The sequence below is a fragment of the Talpa occidentalis genome, unplaced genomic scaffold, assembly GCF_014898055.3.
Source record: "Talpa occidentalis isolate TD23 unplaced genomic scaffold, MPIMG_talOcc4v2.1 talOcc4.8, whole genome shotgun sequence".
Lineage (NCBI taxonomy): Eukaryota > Metazoa > Chordata > Mammalia > Eulipotyphla > Talpidae > Talpa > Talpa occidentalis.
Window position 1 is genome coordinate 29,802,603 of NW_023605194.1, and position 14,636 is coordinate 29,817,238.

General features: G+C 45.3%; 1 protein-coding gene across 1 annotated transcript in view; it reads left to right on the forward strand.

The window, feature by feature from the left end:
• The first annotated feature begins 9,204 nt into the window (after window positions 1-9,204).
• Window positions 9,205-14,636, forward strand: part of LOC119234313 (DNA excision repair protein ERCC-6-like) — a 46,204-nt gene continuing 40,772 nt past the window's right edge. The window contains exons 1-2 of the mRNA XM_054690514.1: window positions 9,205-9,287; window positions 13,456-13,884. Coding sequence (XP_054546489.1) covers window positions 13,466-13,884 — 419 coding nt within the window. The 5' untranslated portion in view covers window positions 9,205-9,287; window positions 13,456-13,465. The remainder of the gene's footprint in view (window positions 9,288-13,455; window positions 13,885-14,636) is intronic.

Genomic DNA, 14,636 nt, shown 5'->3' on the forward strand with positions numbered 1-14,636 from the left:
GTAGAAAATCTCCCTATTTTTTTTTCAAAGATTTATTTATTTATGTATACAAGAACTGGCCAGCAGAGGTTCATCTTGGAATTCTGCCTACCACGCTGCCCCTGTGTCCAGCCAAGGCCCAGAGCTCCCTTCCCTTGTGTCCTCAACCCCTGGACATAATTATAAAAATGTGGAAAATCAAGTAAGGAAAATTCCTGGGGTTCCTCAAGAGTTACAGGAGCTGGAGTGGGTGTGGGGGCAGAGAGCTAGAAGATGAACTGAGTACAGCAGCTTAGACCTGGGAAAACTTGCCCAGGCTGACAGACTGCTTCAGGAACCCAGAAATGGTTTCTGGAAGTGCCTTGGAATTTGAATCAGAGCTGATGAGATGGTGAGGATGGGAACAGGAGCAGTGGGAGAGAACATTTTTCAAACGCTCTCAGTAATTTTCATAGTTGGCATGAACGGTGGTCCTCAAATTCATTTGATCCAATGCATCCATTTTTGTAGCAAATATTTTTCAATATCCCTACACTTATGCATGCAGTTTTTTTGAAGTCAGTATAATGGCTTAACTGAACTAGATGAAGGGTGGTAATTCATCACGAAATAACATTAATTTCAGCATGTAAATGCTTGGACAGGCCTTCACTCAGAGACAAAATGTAAGCTGTTGTTTCTGTATGTGAAGTACCTTGAAAGTGACAAGCTATATAGTACAGATTGTTCTACCAGAGCTGTGGATCCTGAGAGGAGAGTTACCATTAGGGATGTGACTCTTAAAATGGTACCAAAGTCCCAACTTAACTCATTCACGTAGTAGTTACGAGTCTGAGAAATTCCTTAGTAAAACCTTACAGAAAAGATGATGTTAATATGGAATTCAGGCCTAAACCCAAGTAATACGAAAAGGTTTTTACCTACACAGTGGCTGGGAAAGCATTGAAAGTCAAGTGGGAGATCGGACAATCCTCCCTTTTGTATCCTTCACATTGAGAATGCCAGGATTCCAGAAACCCATCCCCTAAATGCTTGTAGAGGGGCCCCTCCTATAGAGGACTGTGTCCACTGTTCCTTTCCATGAGGACCAGGATGTTAAGGGGCACCCTCTGAAAGTAAGCCAAGGGTACACAGACAGTAGGAGAACAGATCCTGCTTGCTGCCCTTTTTCCCCTCTTTGTTTGAAAGGACCAGAAAACTGGAACAGTTCCTGTGGAATTAGTTAATGAGACATACCAAAATAGGAATTCTACCAACTTGCAAATTGCACCCGGGTACAGAAGCTCTCTGTGGCCTCCTTTCTGCTGGTCCTACATTTCTGCTAAAACATATCACTTGCTGTGTGACACTTTCATTATTTACTACTCCAAGGTTCAGAGAGCAAAGCAGCCAGGCTGGTCTCCACTCACTCATTCATTAGTTTTAATTAAACCCTCTAATTTTATTTATGCTGCCACAAACTGATTAACAATTTGTCAGCAAAGAGCAGGGAGTCTTAAAAAGCAGCTTGAGGAATCTGTGGGTCTCTAAACACAGACCTCATGGAAATGAGGTGGGCAGTGGTAGGGCCTTCTGCCAAGCTGGAGGAGGCAAGTTTTCAAAGCCTCACTACTCAGACAACTTTGGAGCAGCTGATGGCTCCGAGATCTTTGGAGAAGCCAATGGCTCTGGGTGCCCCAGGGGCTGATACCTTGAAAGGCAGAGGCCACATCTCTAGCTGCAGTGGCTGACAAGTCCCGGTGTCTGTGGGGGAGGGGACAGAGCTGGGAGAGGCATCGTGTGTACCTACAGGGAGAGGGCCTAGGTTGTGGGTCCGCAGACATTTCATTCCCTGATCCGGAGGGGAAATGGACACTGACCCAGCCTGTTACAGAACAGTCTGGTGAGAGGAGCGGGGAGGGGTAAGGCGGAGAGGGGCAGTACTGTGGACTATGGTGGTGCACTGTGGATGGTTTGGTGGTGGGAGAGCTAAGGTCACCACACCTGAGGGGAGAAATTCTATACTGTCAAAATATTAACAAGGATGTAAAATAATGGTTTTTCATTTAAAAATTAAGTCATTCATTCATTAAAAAAGCAGTCTGGTGAGTGGTGTGCTGCAGCAAAGAACAGAGAGCAAGGAAGACTGCCTGCAGTCTGAAGGCTGGTGTTAAATAAACGTTATGAAAGGGCTGAAATTTGAGCTAAATCATGGAGTACTAATCACCACAATGACAGCCCAGAGAAGAAGTGACTCCTCCCTTTCCAAAGGTCAGGCACATTGCTAGCACCAAATGGCAGGGCGAGAAAAAAGAATAAAAGCGTCTAACAGGCTGACTTGGGGAATTTTAATTCAGGAATATATAAATATGATTCCCTCCCTCTAAAAACCACTATCAACTTTGCTTTTTTCTGGTTCTTTTTCTGTTCCTGGTAATGAAGAGGAAAGAAAACTTAGTCTTTTGCCAGAGAATATCATCCAGGTCACATCTGATGAGTCTGGCCAGTATTCCACAATGGGATTAAAGTCTTTGCATCCTGTCAGGTAACTATTCAGTTTATTTTATGGAAATACCACACGGTCCAGCATTACCTGAGATTTATCAGATGAATATGAAAACATGAATTCAGGAGATCTACACACTCCTGTGTTCACAGCAGCATTACTCACACTAGGTAAGACAACCTAAATGCCCAACACTCTGGATAAAGAAGTGGTGGAATATATACTCAATGGAATACTGCTCAGCTATTAAAAAATGATGAAATCTTGCCTTTTGCAACAATATGGACGGAACATGAGGTGATTATGCTAAGTGAAATATGTCAGAAAGTGAAAGACAGTTATCGGATGGTTTCTCTCGTATATGGTCTATAAATAACCAAAGCAAGCCAACGAAACACAACAAAGATAACTTCAAACCTATGAAAAACACATTGGTTAATAGAGCATGAAAGGAAGTGGGTGGGGAGAAGTAGAAGGTGTCAGTCTTATAATGGGTAGGGCACTAGAACGTTGATGGTGGGTAAAGTGAAGCTTATACACACAGAGAGGTGAAGTTCTCTCCTGAAATTAAAAAAATTATTAAATAAAAAATATATATTCATCTTATTTGAGTAGATGTTTTGCCCAGTCTGCAGAAGTAGCACACAGCCCTACATCTGTGGGAGACAGGAGGCTGGAGCAACATGAGGAAGGCTCCCACTCAGGGACACCTGCTCTTGGTGGAAGCACTAATGGCTCCTCTTGCTTGCACTTCCTTGCATTTTCTTTGGATGTTGGCACCTGTGCAACCATTGACACTGTTAGGGGGAAATGGTGTCCTGAGTTAATCCCATACAGGCTTTGTGGACCCCACCCCCACTCCAGACTAAAGCCATCAAGACATTGGGAAAGACAAATCCCATCACCACCAAGGGAGGGTGGCTGGGACCTGAGGGTGGAGTTGGGTAGCCAGGTTGGATATAAAAACCAAACACGTGGGCCTTGGGCTCTCTCTGGCTCACGATCGCTCGCCTCCTGGCTTCACCGCTCCTGGCTGGCGGCCAACTCTGAGAGCGCCATTTTGGGATTCCTGATCGGCGGATTGGGTAGGACTCATTTAAAACTTTGTCTCCCACTTTTCTCCCAGAGCTGTACATTTCCTCATTTCCCCTTCCCTTGTAAATAAACCTTTTATGAACCTTTCACGTGTGCCTGCAGTAGAGCATTGATAAGTCCTTTTAAGCGCGCGGGTGAGGACCCACAGTCAGGCACCCCGTTTTTTATCGGGGTTGCTCTACAACAACACCTCTATGTATCTCTTTGTTTCGTGGGTACAGTGATCTGCTGGCTGCCTGTCTAAGATACCCTGAGCCCTCAGGGAAAAAAGCCATCTCGACACCTTCTACATCTCTGGCACTGAGCATTGTGCCAAGCTGATAGCTTGCTTTTGCTGTACAACAAAGTACTCAGAAACAGTGCTGAATTTATTGTTTTTCATAATCCTATGGGTTAACTAGGAATTTCTCCAGCTTAGGTCAGCTTTGCTGATTCCTGAGTTCAGCTAAAGTCTTGGTCCTAAGTTGGGGCTGAATGGGCTAGGATGGTTTTGCTCACACATTTTGAGTGACTTGATTCCACTGGGCTCTTTTACATAGCGGCTGTCACAAGATTTCCAAGAGAAACAAGAGTTCAAGTCCCAAAGTATTAGAACAATTAAAAATTGTTTTACTGAGACAGAATTCACACACCATACAATCCATTTTTAATGTGCAATTTTCAGTTGTTTTAAGAATATTTGCAAAATAGTGCATTCTGTGCAACTATCTAGTTCCAGAACATTTTTTTTTTCACCCCCAAAAGAAGCCCCATAGTCTTCAGCATTTACTTTTCCAGCTCCTCTTTTCCCCAGACTAATCTGCTTTTTGTCTGTATGTGTTTGCCTGCTCTGGACATTTCATATAGATGGAGTCATACAACATGTGGTCCAATGTCTGGCTTCTTTCACAGAGAAGGATGTTTTCAAGGTTCATCCAAGCTGTAGCATGTGTCAGTACTGCATTGTTTTCATGACTGAGTAATATTCCATTATATTTGATCTTTTCATCACTTGATGGACTTTTGGATTTTTCCATTTTGTGACCATTACAAATCCTTTTCTTGTGTGGATCTGTATTATCAATTCTCTTGGTTAAATACCTAAAAGTGGTTTCTGGATCATCCGACTACTCACCAGACTATTTTCAAGCAGTTGCAGACTGTTACATTACCACCAACAGAGTCTGGGGGTTTCAGAACAAATGTTCCTGGCCAACATTTGTTATCTTCTGCTTTTTGATTCAAAATAGATTCAAAGTGGTATCTCACTATGGTGTTCATTTGCATTTCCCTAAAGAAATGATGTTGAATAGCTTTGTATATTTGGAAAATGCTTATTCAAGTCCTTTATTCATTTTTTAATTGGTTTATTTTGCTGTTGTTGAGTTGGAAGACTTCTTTATATATTCTGCGTACTAGACCCAAATCAATATAACTTGCAAATGTTTCCTCCCACTCTGTGGGTTGTCTTTTCTTCACTCCAAAACTTTAGATTTTGTAGATTGTGTCCTTTGATCCACACACATTTTTAATTTTGATGAAGTGCAATGGATTTTTTCTTTTGTTGCTCTGCTCAGATTTGCCAAATCTGAGGTTATGAGGATTCACTAAGTTTTCCTCTAAGGGTTTTATAGTTTTAGTACTTACATTTAGGTCTTTGATCCATTTTTTTCCTTTTATTTATTTTATTTAAAGATTTATTTTTATTTATTTATGTGTAGTAGAACTGGGGTATAGGGCAGAGGTGTGGGAGGTGAGGGATTCATCGGAGACAGAGTGGGGAGCAGAACAGGCAGACTGACTGAAATACACTGCTGAGGGGACCAGCGGGTGAGACAGGAGAGGTTTGCTGTGCCATGGGGGTTAGCTCCCTGGCTGGAGATTGAACTCATGCTGCAGTGGCTGGTGATAGCTTAATAGCGCTAAGACTTTTACCCCTGAGACACCAGGAAGGCTCCTTGATCCATTTTTGAGTTAATTTTTGTATATGATGTGAGGTAGATTCCAACTTCATTCTTTTGAATGTGAATATTCAAAGCAATGACCAAGAGTGAATGTAGAGAGGAAGGGAGAGAGTCTTGGTTGACAACTGGACTTCTAAGTTTGTAAATAAGTATTACAAATAAGTTAGTAGAAATCCCACCATTCTTCATATACTATCTGTCTTATTCTGTTTAGGCTACTAACAAAATACCATAGAATGGGTGATTTATAAACAGTTCTGGAGGCTGGGAAGTTCAAGATCAAGATGCCAGGGGATTTAGTTTTGGTAAGTGCCCAATTTTCTGAGTCTTAGATAGCCATCTCTTGTCTGTGTCTCTCATAACAGAAGGGGCAAGGGATCTCTCTGGAGGGCACCAATCCAACTCATAAGGGCATGAGCAAAAGAGGCATCCTGAGAATTCATCAAAATCTGAGTTATCACTGTTAATGTGACCTTATTACTACTCTTAGGCCTAGAGAGAGTACATAAAACCTGTAATTAACTACACTTCACCCAAATAGCTTTATTGAATTAATGACTTGACATCATTATGCCTTTTCTAAATTAAAGGGCTATTTAGAGGATAATTACAAATGGGTGGGATATGATGTGTTGTGTTCTTGTTTTTATGCTCCAGACTTACTCTTCATCTCTTTACCCTCTCCTGTTCCTTAAGAGGCTGACCTATATGGACAGGCCTCAACATGCTCCCTTGCTGTCTGGCTTTTGGTAGGTTTTGACTAATGGGAGATTAGATACCAGCAGATACAATAATATAAGATGGTGAGACCAGGGTATTTAGCTCCCTCTTGCTGAGTGACCAAGGGCAAGTGTGCATTTCTCTTGTCCATTCAGCTATTTTCTTTTTTTTTTTTTATAGAGGCATGTTTTTTCTATTATTTTATTTATTGTTTGTTTGTTTGTTTTTGTCTATACATGCTCTGGGTACAGTCAGAAGCACGGGAGGGTGAGAGAACCCACCAGAGCCAGAGCGGGGAGCAGAGCAGGCAGAAGGACCGAAACACACTGCTGAGGGGAGCAGCGGGCGGCAGGAGAGGTCTGCGCGCCATGTGGGACCCTCCTCTGGTGGCCGGGGAGCAGCCGGGGATCAAACCGGTGCTGCAGAGGCCGCGGGCAGCTTCGCAACCCAGCGCTCAACCGCTGCGCCACTGGGGAGGCCCTCAGCTATTTTCTTTTGAACCTCTATCTTCCCATCATCCTTTCAGGCTCAGGGGTGGTGTATTGATTTGCTATGGCTGCCATAAAGTGGTACCATAGACAACAGAAATTAAATATCTTAACATTTGCAGAGGCCAGAAGTCTGAGATCCAGGTGTTGGCAGGGCAGGTTTTTCCCCAGACTTTCTTCTTTACTTGTAGATGGCCATCCTTCTCCCTTTGTCCTTAATAGTCTACTCTGTGCTTGTCTGAGTCCTAATCTCTCTTATAAAGGCACCAGTTATATTGGGATTGGACCCACGCTAATGACATTTAAACTTAAAGGTCTTTCGATCTTTATTTTTTTATTTTTTTAAAGATTTATTTATTGATTGATTGATTTATACATACATACATACAAGCACTGGGTACAGTCAGAAGCACGGGAGGGTGAGAGAATTCACCAGAGCCAGAGCGGGGAGCAGAGCAGGCAGAAGGACCTAAGTACACTGCTGAGGGGAGCAGCGGGTGGCAGGAGAGGTCTGCATGCCATGTGGGACCCTCCTCTGGTGGCCAGGGAGCAGCCGGGGATCAAACCGGTGCTGCAGAGGCTGCGGGCAGCTTTGCAACCCAGCGCTCAACCGCTGCGCCACCGGGGAGGCCCCTCTTTCGATCTTTAAAGACCCTGTCTCCAAATACAGTTCTGCTCTGAGGTACTGGGGGTTAGGATTTCAACAGAATCTGCAAGGACACAATTCAGTCCATAACAGAAGGGAAAAGCTCTTTGCTAGCCCCTGGGACACTTTACCTTCATGAGTTGTTTCCCCATATCCTGCCCAAACCTTTGTGAAAGATATTATAAATTGTCAACAATTCTGACTGAAACTCGGGGCCTCTCCAAAACAGTACACATTAAAAAAGGGACTGCATTCCCAAAACAGTTGTGAACCACTGTGTAACTGAAGGAAACTCTGCTTTCACATTCGATCATTAAAATGAGTGTCTTCTCAATTGTCTCTCTGTTCTCAACATTTTTTTTGGGAGAGAACAGAACTTTATCCCTTTACAAAAAACAAATTTCATTTTTATGAGGATTAATGCTTCAACAGGAGAAAGATGGTGATATTAATAAGCATTATGAAGTCCACTTCCCAACCCCCATTTCGTGTTGAACTTGTCCCATGAAGCTGTAAAGAAGGAATTCACAAACTTTTTAGAAAAGCTAGCAGAGAGAAACAAACTTTATTCAAGAAGCAAACTATTCAAGAAAGTAAAGAACAGTTTATTCAAAGGAAGAAAGCAATGACTGCCAGGTGCATTGTACCTGGGAGGGGCAAAGAATCCTTTATGGGCCCAAATCTAGGGGTATGCAAACCTTTTCCCTAGGGGCTATACACCTCTGGGCAGATGTGCCCATTTCACCAGCTCATACCTGAGTTTCTCCTTCCCTCCCGTGTTCAAGGTCTTAAAAGTTACTGTCCCCACTAACCTTAAAATACACTGCCACCATTAACCTTCTAGATTTCTGCCCTCATCTCTGGAGTATGTTTTGGTTAGCACCTCTTGGAATGTACTGTCAGTACCTCAGAAGCCTCTTTAACTCTCCGGAGTCCCTGTCAGTACTGTCACCAAAGCTGCCTAATTAACCCTGACTTGCCCTAGGACTCAAAGGCCCTTCGCTACCCAAACCCCAAAAATCTTTTCCTTGTTCACCGCAACTCCCTGAGAACTTTCTGTTCCTGATCCCTGGAAAACCTACCCTCTGCCAGCACCAGAATCCCTGAGCTGAGAACTTGCTCACAGCTACCACTCATCACTGCTACTCCTTAAGGCATAGCTCAATTTCCTCCCTTTGTTCTGAACCTAAGTGTGGGTATTTTGTTTCTTCAACTGCTCCAGCAAGAATTCTCACCGGGCTCAAAAATCCTCCCTACCTCCTTGATCTGCTGACAGATATTAAGTGATTGACTTACTAACCAGGCCATCTAAGTACCCCCCATCTCTCCTCCGGCCCCCTCCCCAGTCCTGCCCCACAGAGTGGCGCTAAGTGGGGGCTTTTTAACCCTTCTTCTTCGCGTGCTCAAAGCCTTGCGAGATCCAGAGGTCACAACGCCGAGCTCGCACGGTTACCTAAATGCGGGGCGCGCAAGCCTTGCTCCCCCAAGCTCACTTTCTCGCTGTAACGCACGGTTACTTGCAAGCACTCCACGCCCACGGCCCGCCTGCACACTTCCCCACCCGCCATCCCTCTCCGGGGATATTCTTTTCATTCTTCTAACCGCCTTACTAGGGGGGCACTTTTCACCAGGAGTGAAGCTCCAGCCCCAAACCGCAGCCCTCACCAAGAGGACACTCACACCCAGCTCCCCGGCAGCAGGCGGGGTTACAGCCGTTCCCCACACCACGTGGTCTCGCCCGCAGGGTCAAGCGCACTCGGCGGCGCCTGCGCCCTGGGCTTCCCTCGCGCTAGTCCCGGCCGGTGTCACCGCTGTGGGCGGGGCTTCGGAAGGCCGAGGACGCATGCGCCGTGGCCGATCACAGTCGGGTCCCTCGGCGGCAGGCGGCGGCGACGTCTGCGTTTCCCTCCCGGCGTCTGTGCGCCCCCGGGGTGAGTGTTCCGGCGGCCGGGCTGAACGTCGGGGGGGAGGTGTCTGGGTCCCGTTTGAGCCTCCCAGATGCCCGCGACCCGGTCTTGGGACCCTGGTCGGAGTGAAGGAATCCATCCGCGCGAGCGGACGGGAGTGGGCTCGAGCTGGGCGCGCGCTTTGCGTGTCGGCGCGCCTGCGACCGGAAGTGACGGCGCGGCGCGCTCACCTGGGGTGGCAGGGGCCTCTCCGCCCCCCCTGCCCCCCCCCACCCCGGGCGTCAGCCCGGACCTGGCATCAACTCCCCAGCTTTGTGTCTGGCCGCCGCGCAGAGGCAGCCCGACCCTGGTTGGTCTCTGTTAAACTCAGTATCGGAGGTGTTACTAGAAAGAGAAAATCGGGATACATACAAGTCAGCCGCTGTGGGTGTTGATACTTGGACGGGAGGAGTGAGTGGAGGCGGGTTGTGCAGTCTTCACAGACATGCTGTCCTAACATGGTTTCCATCCATCTTCACTGTTGTCACCGTGCCCCAAGCGGCCGTCACGTTTCACCCGTGTCTCCTGCCATCTCCTCTTTGCACTGTTTTCTCCAACCCATTATCCGTACAGTAGCCTTCGTGATCTTTTGTAAACAAATTGGGGCATGCTACCATCACCCTGCTTAAAACTCATAAGTCATGCCATTACACTTGGTGTTAAACCCAAGCTCATGTTTCCCCAAGCCCTGTGTGACCTGAGCCTTGCCCACCCCTCCACCTTTATTTAATCTTCCCTACCCCCCCCCCCAAGCAATGTGTGTTGACAACCAGACCTTCAAACCAGAATCCAGCTTGCTCCTGGCCACAGATGATGAAGCTTTGAGGAGTGTTAGAAGATAAGTGTAAGAGTCATTCAGTGAATGCAGCCCTTACCAGTTCTTTTAACTAGGTTATTCATGTAAAATAACGTCAGTCAGTTCTCACTGTGCTCCAGCCCTTATTGTTTTCCCAAACACACCAGCTCCTAAAGTCTTTGAAATCATGTATATTGTTTCGTTGCAAAAAGTTCACACCACCTTTGGCCTATTTAACTCCTAGTCATCTTTCAGATACTTGCTCAACTAGTTTGAAGACTTGGAGCTAGAATCTTGTTCTTTGTTGAATATGGAGACTAATTAAATGAGCAACAAGCTCACCCTTTCTCCTGAAAATAATGAGCAGGCCCCAAAACGGAGGAACTTTCTTATTCTGTTCTACACTTAGCCTTGTCAGTGTTAGCTTCTTCTAACTGATTGGGATCCTTGTTCTGACTGCCAATGTGTGCACATCTTTTTTTTTTTTTTTTTTTTTTTTTTTCAAAGATTTATTTATTTATTTATACAAGCACTGGGTACAGTCAGAAGCACAGGAGGGTGAGAGAATTCACCAGAGCCAGAGCGGGGAGCAGAGCAGGCAGAAGGACCGAAGTACACTGCTGAGGGGAGCAGCGGGCGGCAGGAGAGGTCTGCGCGCCATGTGGGACCCTCCTCCAGTGGCCGGGGAGCAGCCGGGAATCGAACCGGCGCTGCAAGAGGCCGCGGGCAGCTTCGCAACCCAGCGCTCAACCGCTGCGCCACCAGGGAGGCCCCAATGTGTGCACATCTTGTCCCATTGTTTCTGGAGCTCAGGGTAGTATTCCTGACTTCCTGCTGGACACATTACTGATCTCTTACAAGCTCTCCACCAGCCCCTCTCCCTAGTTCTCACCTACTTCTTTCTGAGAGTCTCATTTTTGTAATTGAATTCATCACTGACTCAGTTATCAAAACAAGACTTTTTGTTATTTTAGGCTTCTTTTTGACCGTTACTTTCTTTCATTATTGAGCACCTCCTGTATATCAGGCCCAGGGCTGGGTATCCAAATCTCAGCTTGTACATGGTTCTTGCTCCAGACAGAATGTATTATCCCATCTTGTATCCAAATGACCTCTTGCTGTTGCCGCTCCTGCAGACTTGCCCCACAGTGTTGTTACTGATATACTTCTCCTCTACAAGAGAATGAGCCACTGGACTAAGATCTTGGCAAATTTGTATGCTAGTGCTGGGCAGCTGGTATCTTATTTAATGATCATTTCATAGAAATAAAGTGTCAGTGCTGAAAGAAAACTTACTTTATTCACAGTAAATAAAAAATAAGACTCCCTCATGATTAAAAAAGAGAAAATTAATGCCATTTGTGGCAACATGGATGGAGTTGGAAGAGATTATTCTAAGTGAAATAAGCAGAAGGCAGAAGATAAATATTGGATGGTTTCACTTATATGTGGAATATAGAGAAATTGAACAAAGGATTGGGAAAAAGACAAACTTGCAAGCTGACCATGGATCTAAGGCATACAGCAGTGGGATGAGAGGGGTCAAAACAGAAGGGAGGAGCACAAGGGAGGAAGGATGAATTACAGATACGGAGAATGGGGACTAGGAGAATGGGGACTACGGAGAATTAATCTAGGAGAATGGGGACTACACCTGAGGGGAGAAATCAAATACTGTAGAAACATTAACAATGATGTAAGAAAATAAGTTTAATTAAAAAAACTCCGAGGTTGCCTCTTGATTGCCTTTTTATGTGTTCACTGAATAGTTACACAGATAGTATGGTGAATGCATTTTCATTCAGGGAGTTTCTGAGCAGGCAGAGTCATGTAAAGTGCGAAAGTTCCCCTTTAATCCTCCTTGTTCTTTTTGCTTCCTTTTCTTAACTGTTGCGGCTTAATATGTGTTTTCAATTCACTTTTTCACATGCACAGTAGTGGATACACATTTTTTCAACATAAAGGTGTTCATCCTATGCGATTTTTTTCACTTTACTTGGCTTTTATACTAGTACCACTGAAAATACTTAATACCTCCATTAAAGTAGTAAAAACATGCTACAGTAAACATCCTTATATATATCTGAATGTTTTGCTGGAATAAGTAACACTGGAATAGCTGGCCAAAAGTTGTGTGCATTTTAGTCTTTATAGATACTGCTAAATTAGCCTCCAGGAGAGCTTCACTAATTTATATTCCTGCCAGCAGTAAGTAATAATACTTCATATTATGAGGCTTTATGTTTTTGCCAATTTAATGCCTGAGATATATTATGTATTGAGTTGAAGTAGGTTTTTTTTTTTTTTTTATAGAGGCATGTTTTATTTATTTATTTATTTATTTTATTTGTTTGTTTGTTTTGTTTATACATGCACTGGGTACAGTCAGAAGTGCGGGAGGGTGAGAGAATTCACCAGAGCCAGAGTGGGGAGCAGAGCAGGCAGAAGGACTGAAGTACACTGCTGAGGGGAGCAGCGGGCGGCAGGAGAGGTCTGTGCGCCATGTGGGATCCTCCCGCCGGTGGCCAGGGAGCAGCCGGGGATCGAACCGGCGCCGCAGAGGCCGCGGGCAGCTTCGCAACCCAGTGCTCAACCGCTGTGCCACCAGGGAGGCCCGAGTTGAAGTAGTTTTTGAGAATATTTTAATTAATTTTTCTCAGATTCTCATTTGAGTGGTCTGAGAGTTTATTGCCACCAATATTCAACTTGAAAGCTTCCAGTGTTAGATTGGTATAGAAGTTCTCTCTTTATGTTGTTGAATCTGCATATTACAGTTGATCATGCCACTGTAATCATTTGTGCCATGATGCAGTGAAGATGCCAATTTGGGAAGCAGCAGTTTGATGACTTCAGATGACTTGGAGAAGATTTGGCAATCCCTGAGGATTTTGGTTGCCAGGCTGCCCTGATGGCCCCATTTCTCCTTCCTTCTTGTCTATTATCAGAACTCAAGAAGAAAAAAGTCTGTGCCCTTTTAACAAAAAGAATAAGTAGAGGGCCTCCCCAGTGACATAGCGGGTTGAGCGCTGCACTGTGAAGCTGTCCGCATCCTCTGCGGTAGGGGTTCGATTCCCGGCCGGCCAGGGAGAAACCCACATGGGGTGGTAGACCTCTCCTGCCTTCAGTCCATCTGCCTGTTCTTCTCCCTGCTCTGTCTCTGGTGAATTCTCTCATCCTCTCGTGCCTCTGACTGTACCCTAGTTCTTGTATAAATAAATAAATCTTTAAAAAAAAAAAAAGAATAAGTAGAAACTTGAATGTTTGGGAAATCATTCTACTTTAAGATACTTAAGAAACTACATAAATACCAATTCTACAAAACCAAAAGGCTTATTAAAATTTCTTTTTTCCTTTTAGTCTGTAGAGGATGCCAAATGAGGGAATCTCCCAACTGAGCCAAACCCAAGAGCAAGACCACTTTCAAGGTCAATATGTCAGTGAGCATGAAGAAATGACAATCAAGCAAGAAAATGATGACGCAGAGATGGAGGAGAGTCTTCCCTCGTGTTCCTCTGCTAACAGGCCATCCACTTCCACGGAAGGGTGTCCGTCAGAGGTTCCCAAGAAAGGGCTGGCCCGGCTACACATTGACAGAAGTCAGATCCAGACAGTGGAGCTGAGTGCACAAGCCCTTGAACTTCAGGGCTTGGGCGTGGATGTCTATGACCAGGACGTGCTGGAGCAAGGTGTGCTTCAGCAGGTGGATAGCGCAATCCATGAGGCCAGCCGGGTGGCCCAGCTCGCCGATGCAGAGAAGGAATATCGTTCAGTCCTGGATGACCTCACGTGAGTGTGGACCTTCTTCCTGACATCAGGGTTTGTGTTTACATATAACAGAGGAATTCAGATAATAGCTGTAGTACTCCAAAAACTTAGGAGATTTTGAGTACCTCTTGATCAGAATGGAGGCATTAAGGACCGTCTTGACCTGGTGTTTGAGACCCAGCCCTTTCCCTCAGGGGCAGCACCATATACAGTAGCTAGGGTCTGTGTCCAGCCCGCCACAGTCTGTTAGGCATAATGTCTTACAGAGAAATGCTGTTCTGGTGCCTGAGGACAGACTCGCCTGTGCACAGAGTGGCTGTCAGACACAGGACCTGAAGTGCTGAATGGTCCTACTTGACATGATGGAGACACATCTGTCCCTGCCTCCCCCCGCCAGGTTTTCTCTGTTCTGTAGTTTCTTTGCAGTGTTTTGTCCCTAAACTGAGTGTTAATCTTGTGGCAGTTTTTCAGATTTACACTTCTAGAAATGAGAAACATCTCCCTGCTTTTCCTTTTTTCTGTCCTACTTTTAGCTCTGTAAGGAAAGATGAAGTACCATGGAGACTTCATTTGTGTTTCAGAGGAGAAACAGAAACACGTGGGCTCTGATGAGCATAAATAATCATGGGCAGGTGGGTGGGCTCTGGACCTGGGCTAGTGTAGCAGAGTGAGCCCGCTCTGCATTGACAGTTTGCCCTTTCTTGGGCAGTGTTGTGGGCAAAGTCAAGAAGCAAAAGAAAGGCAAAGAATGGTGCTGCTGATATGGGGGTGGT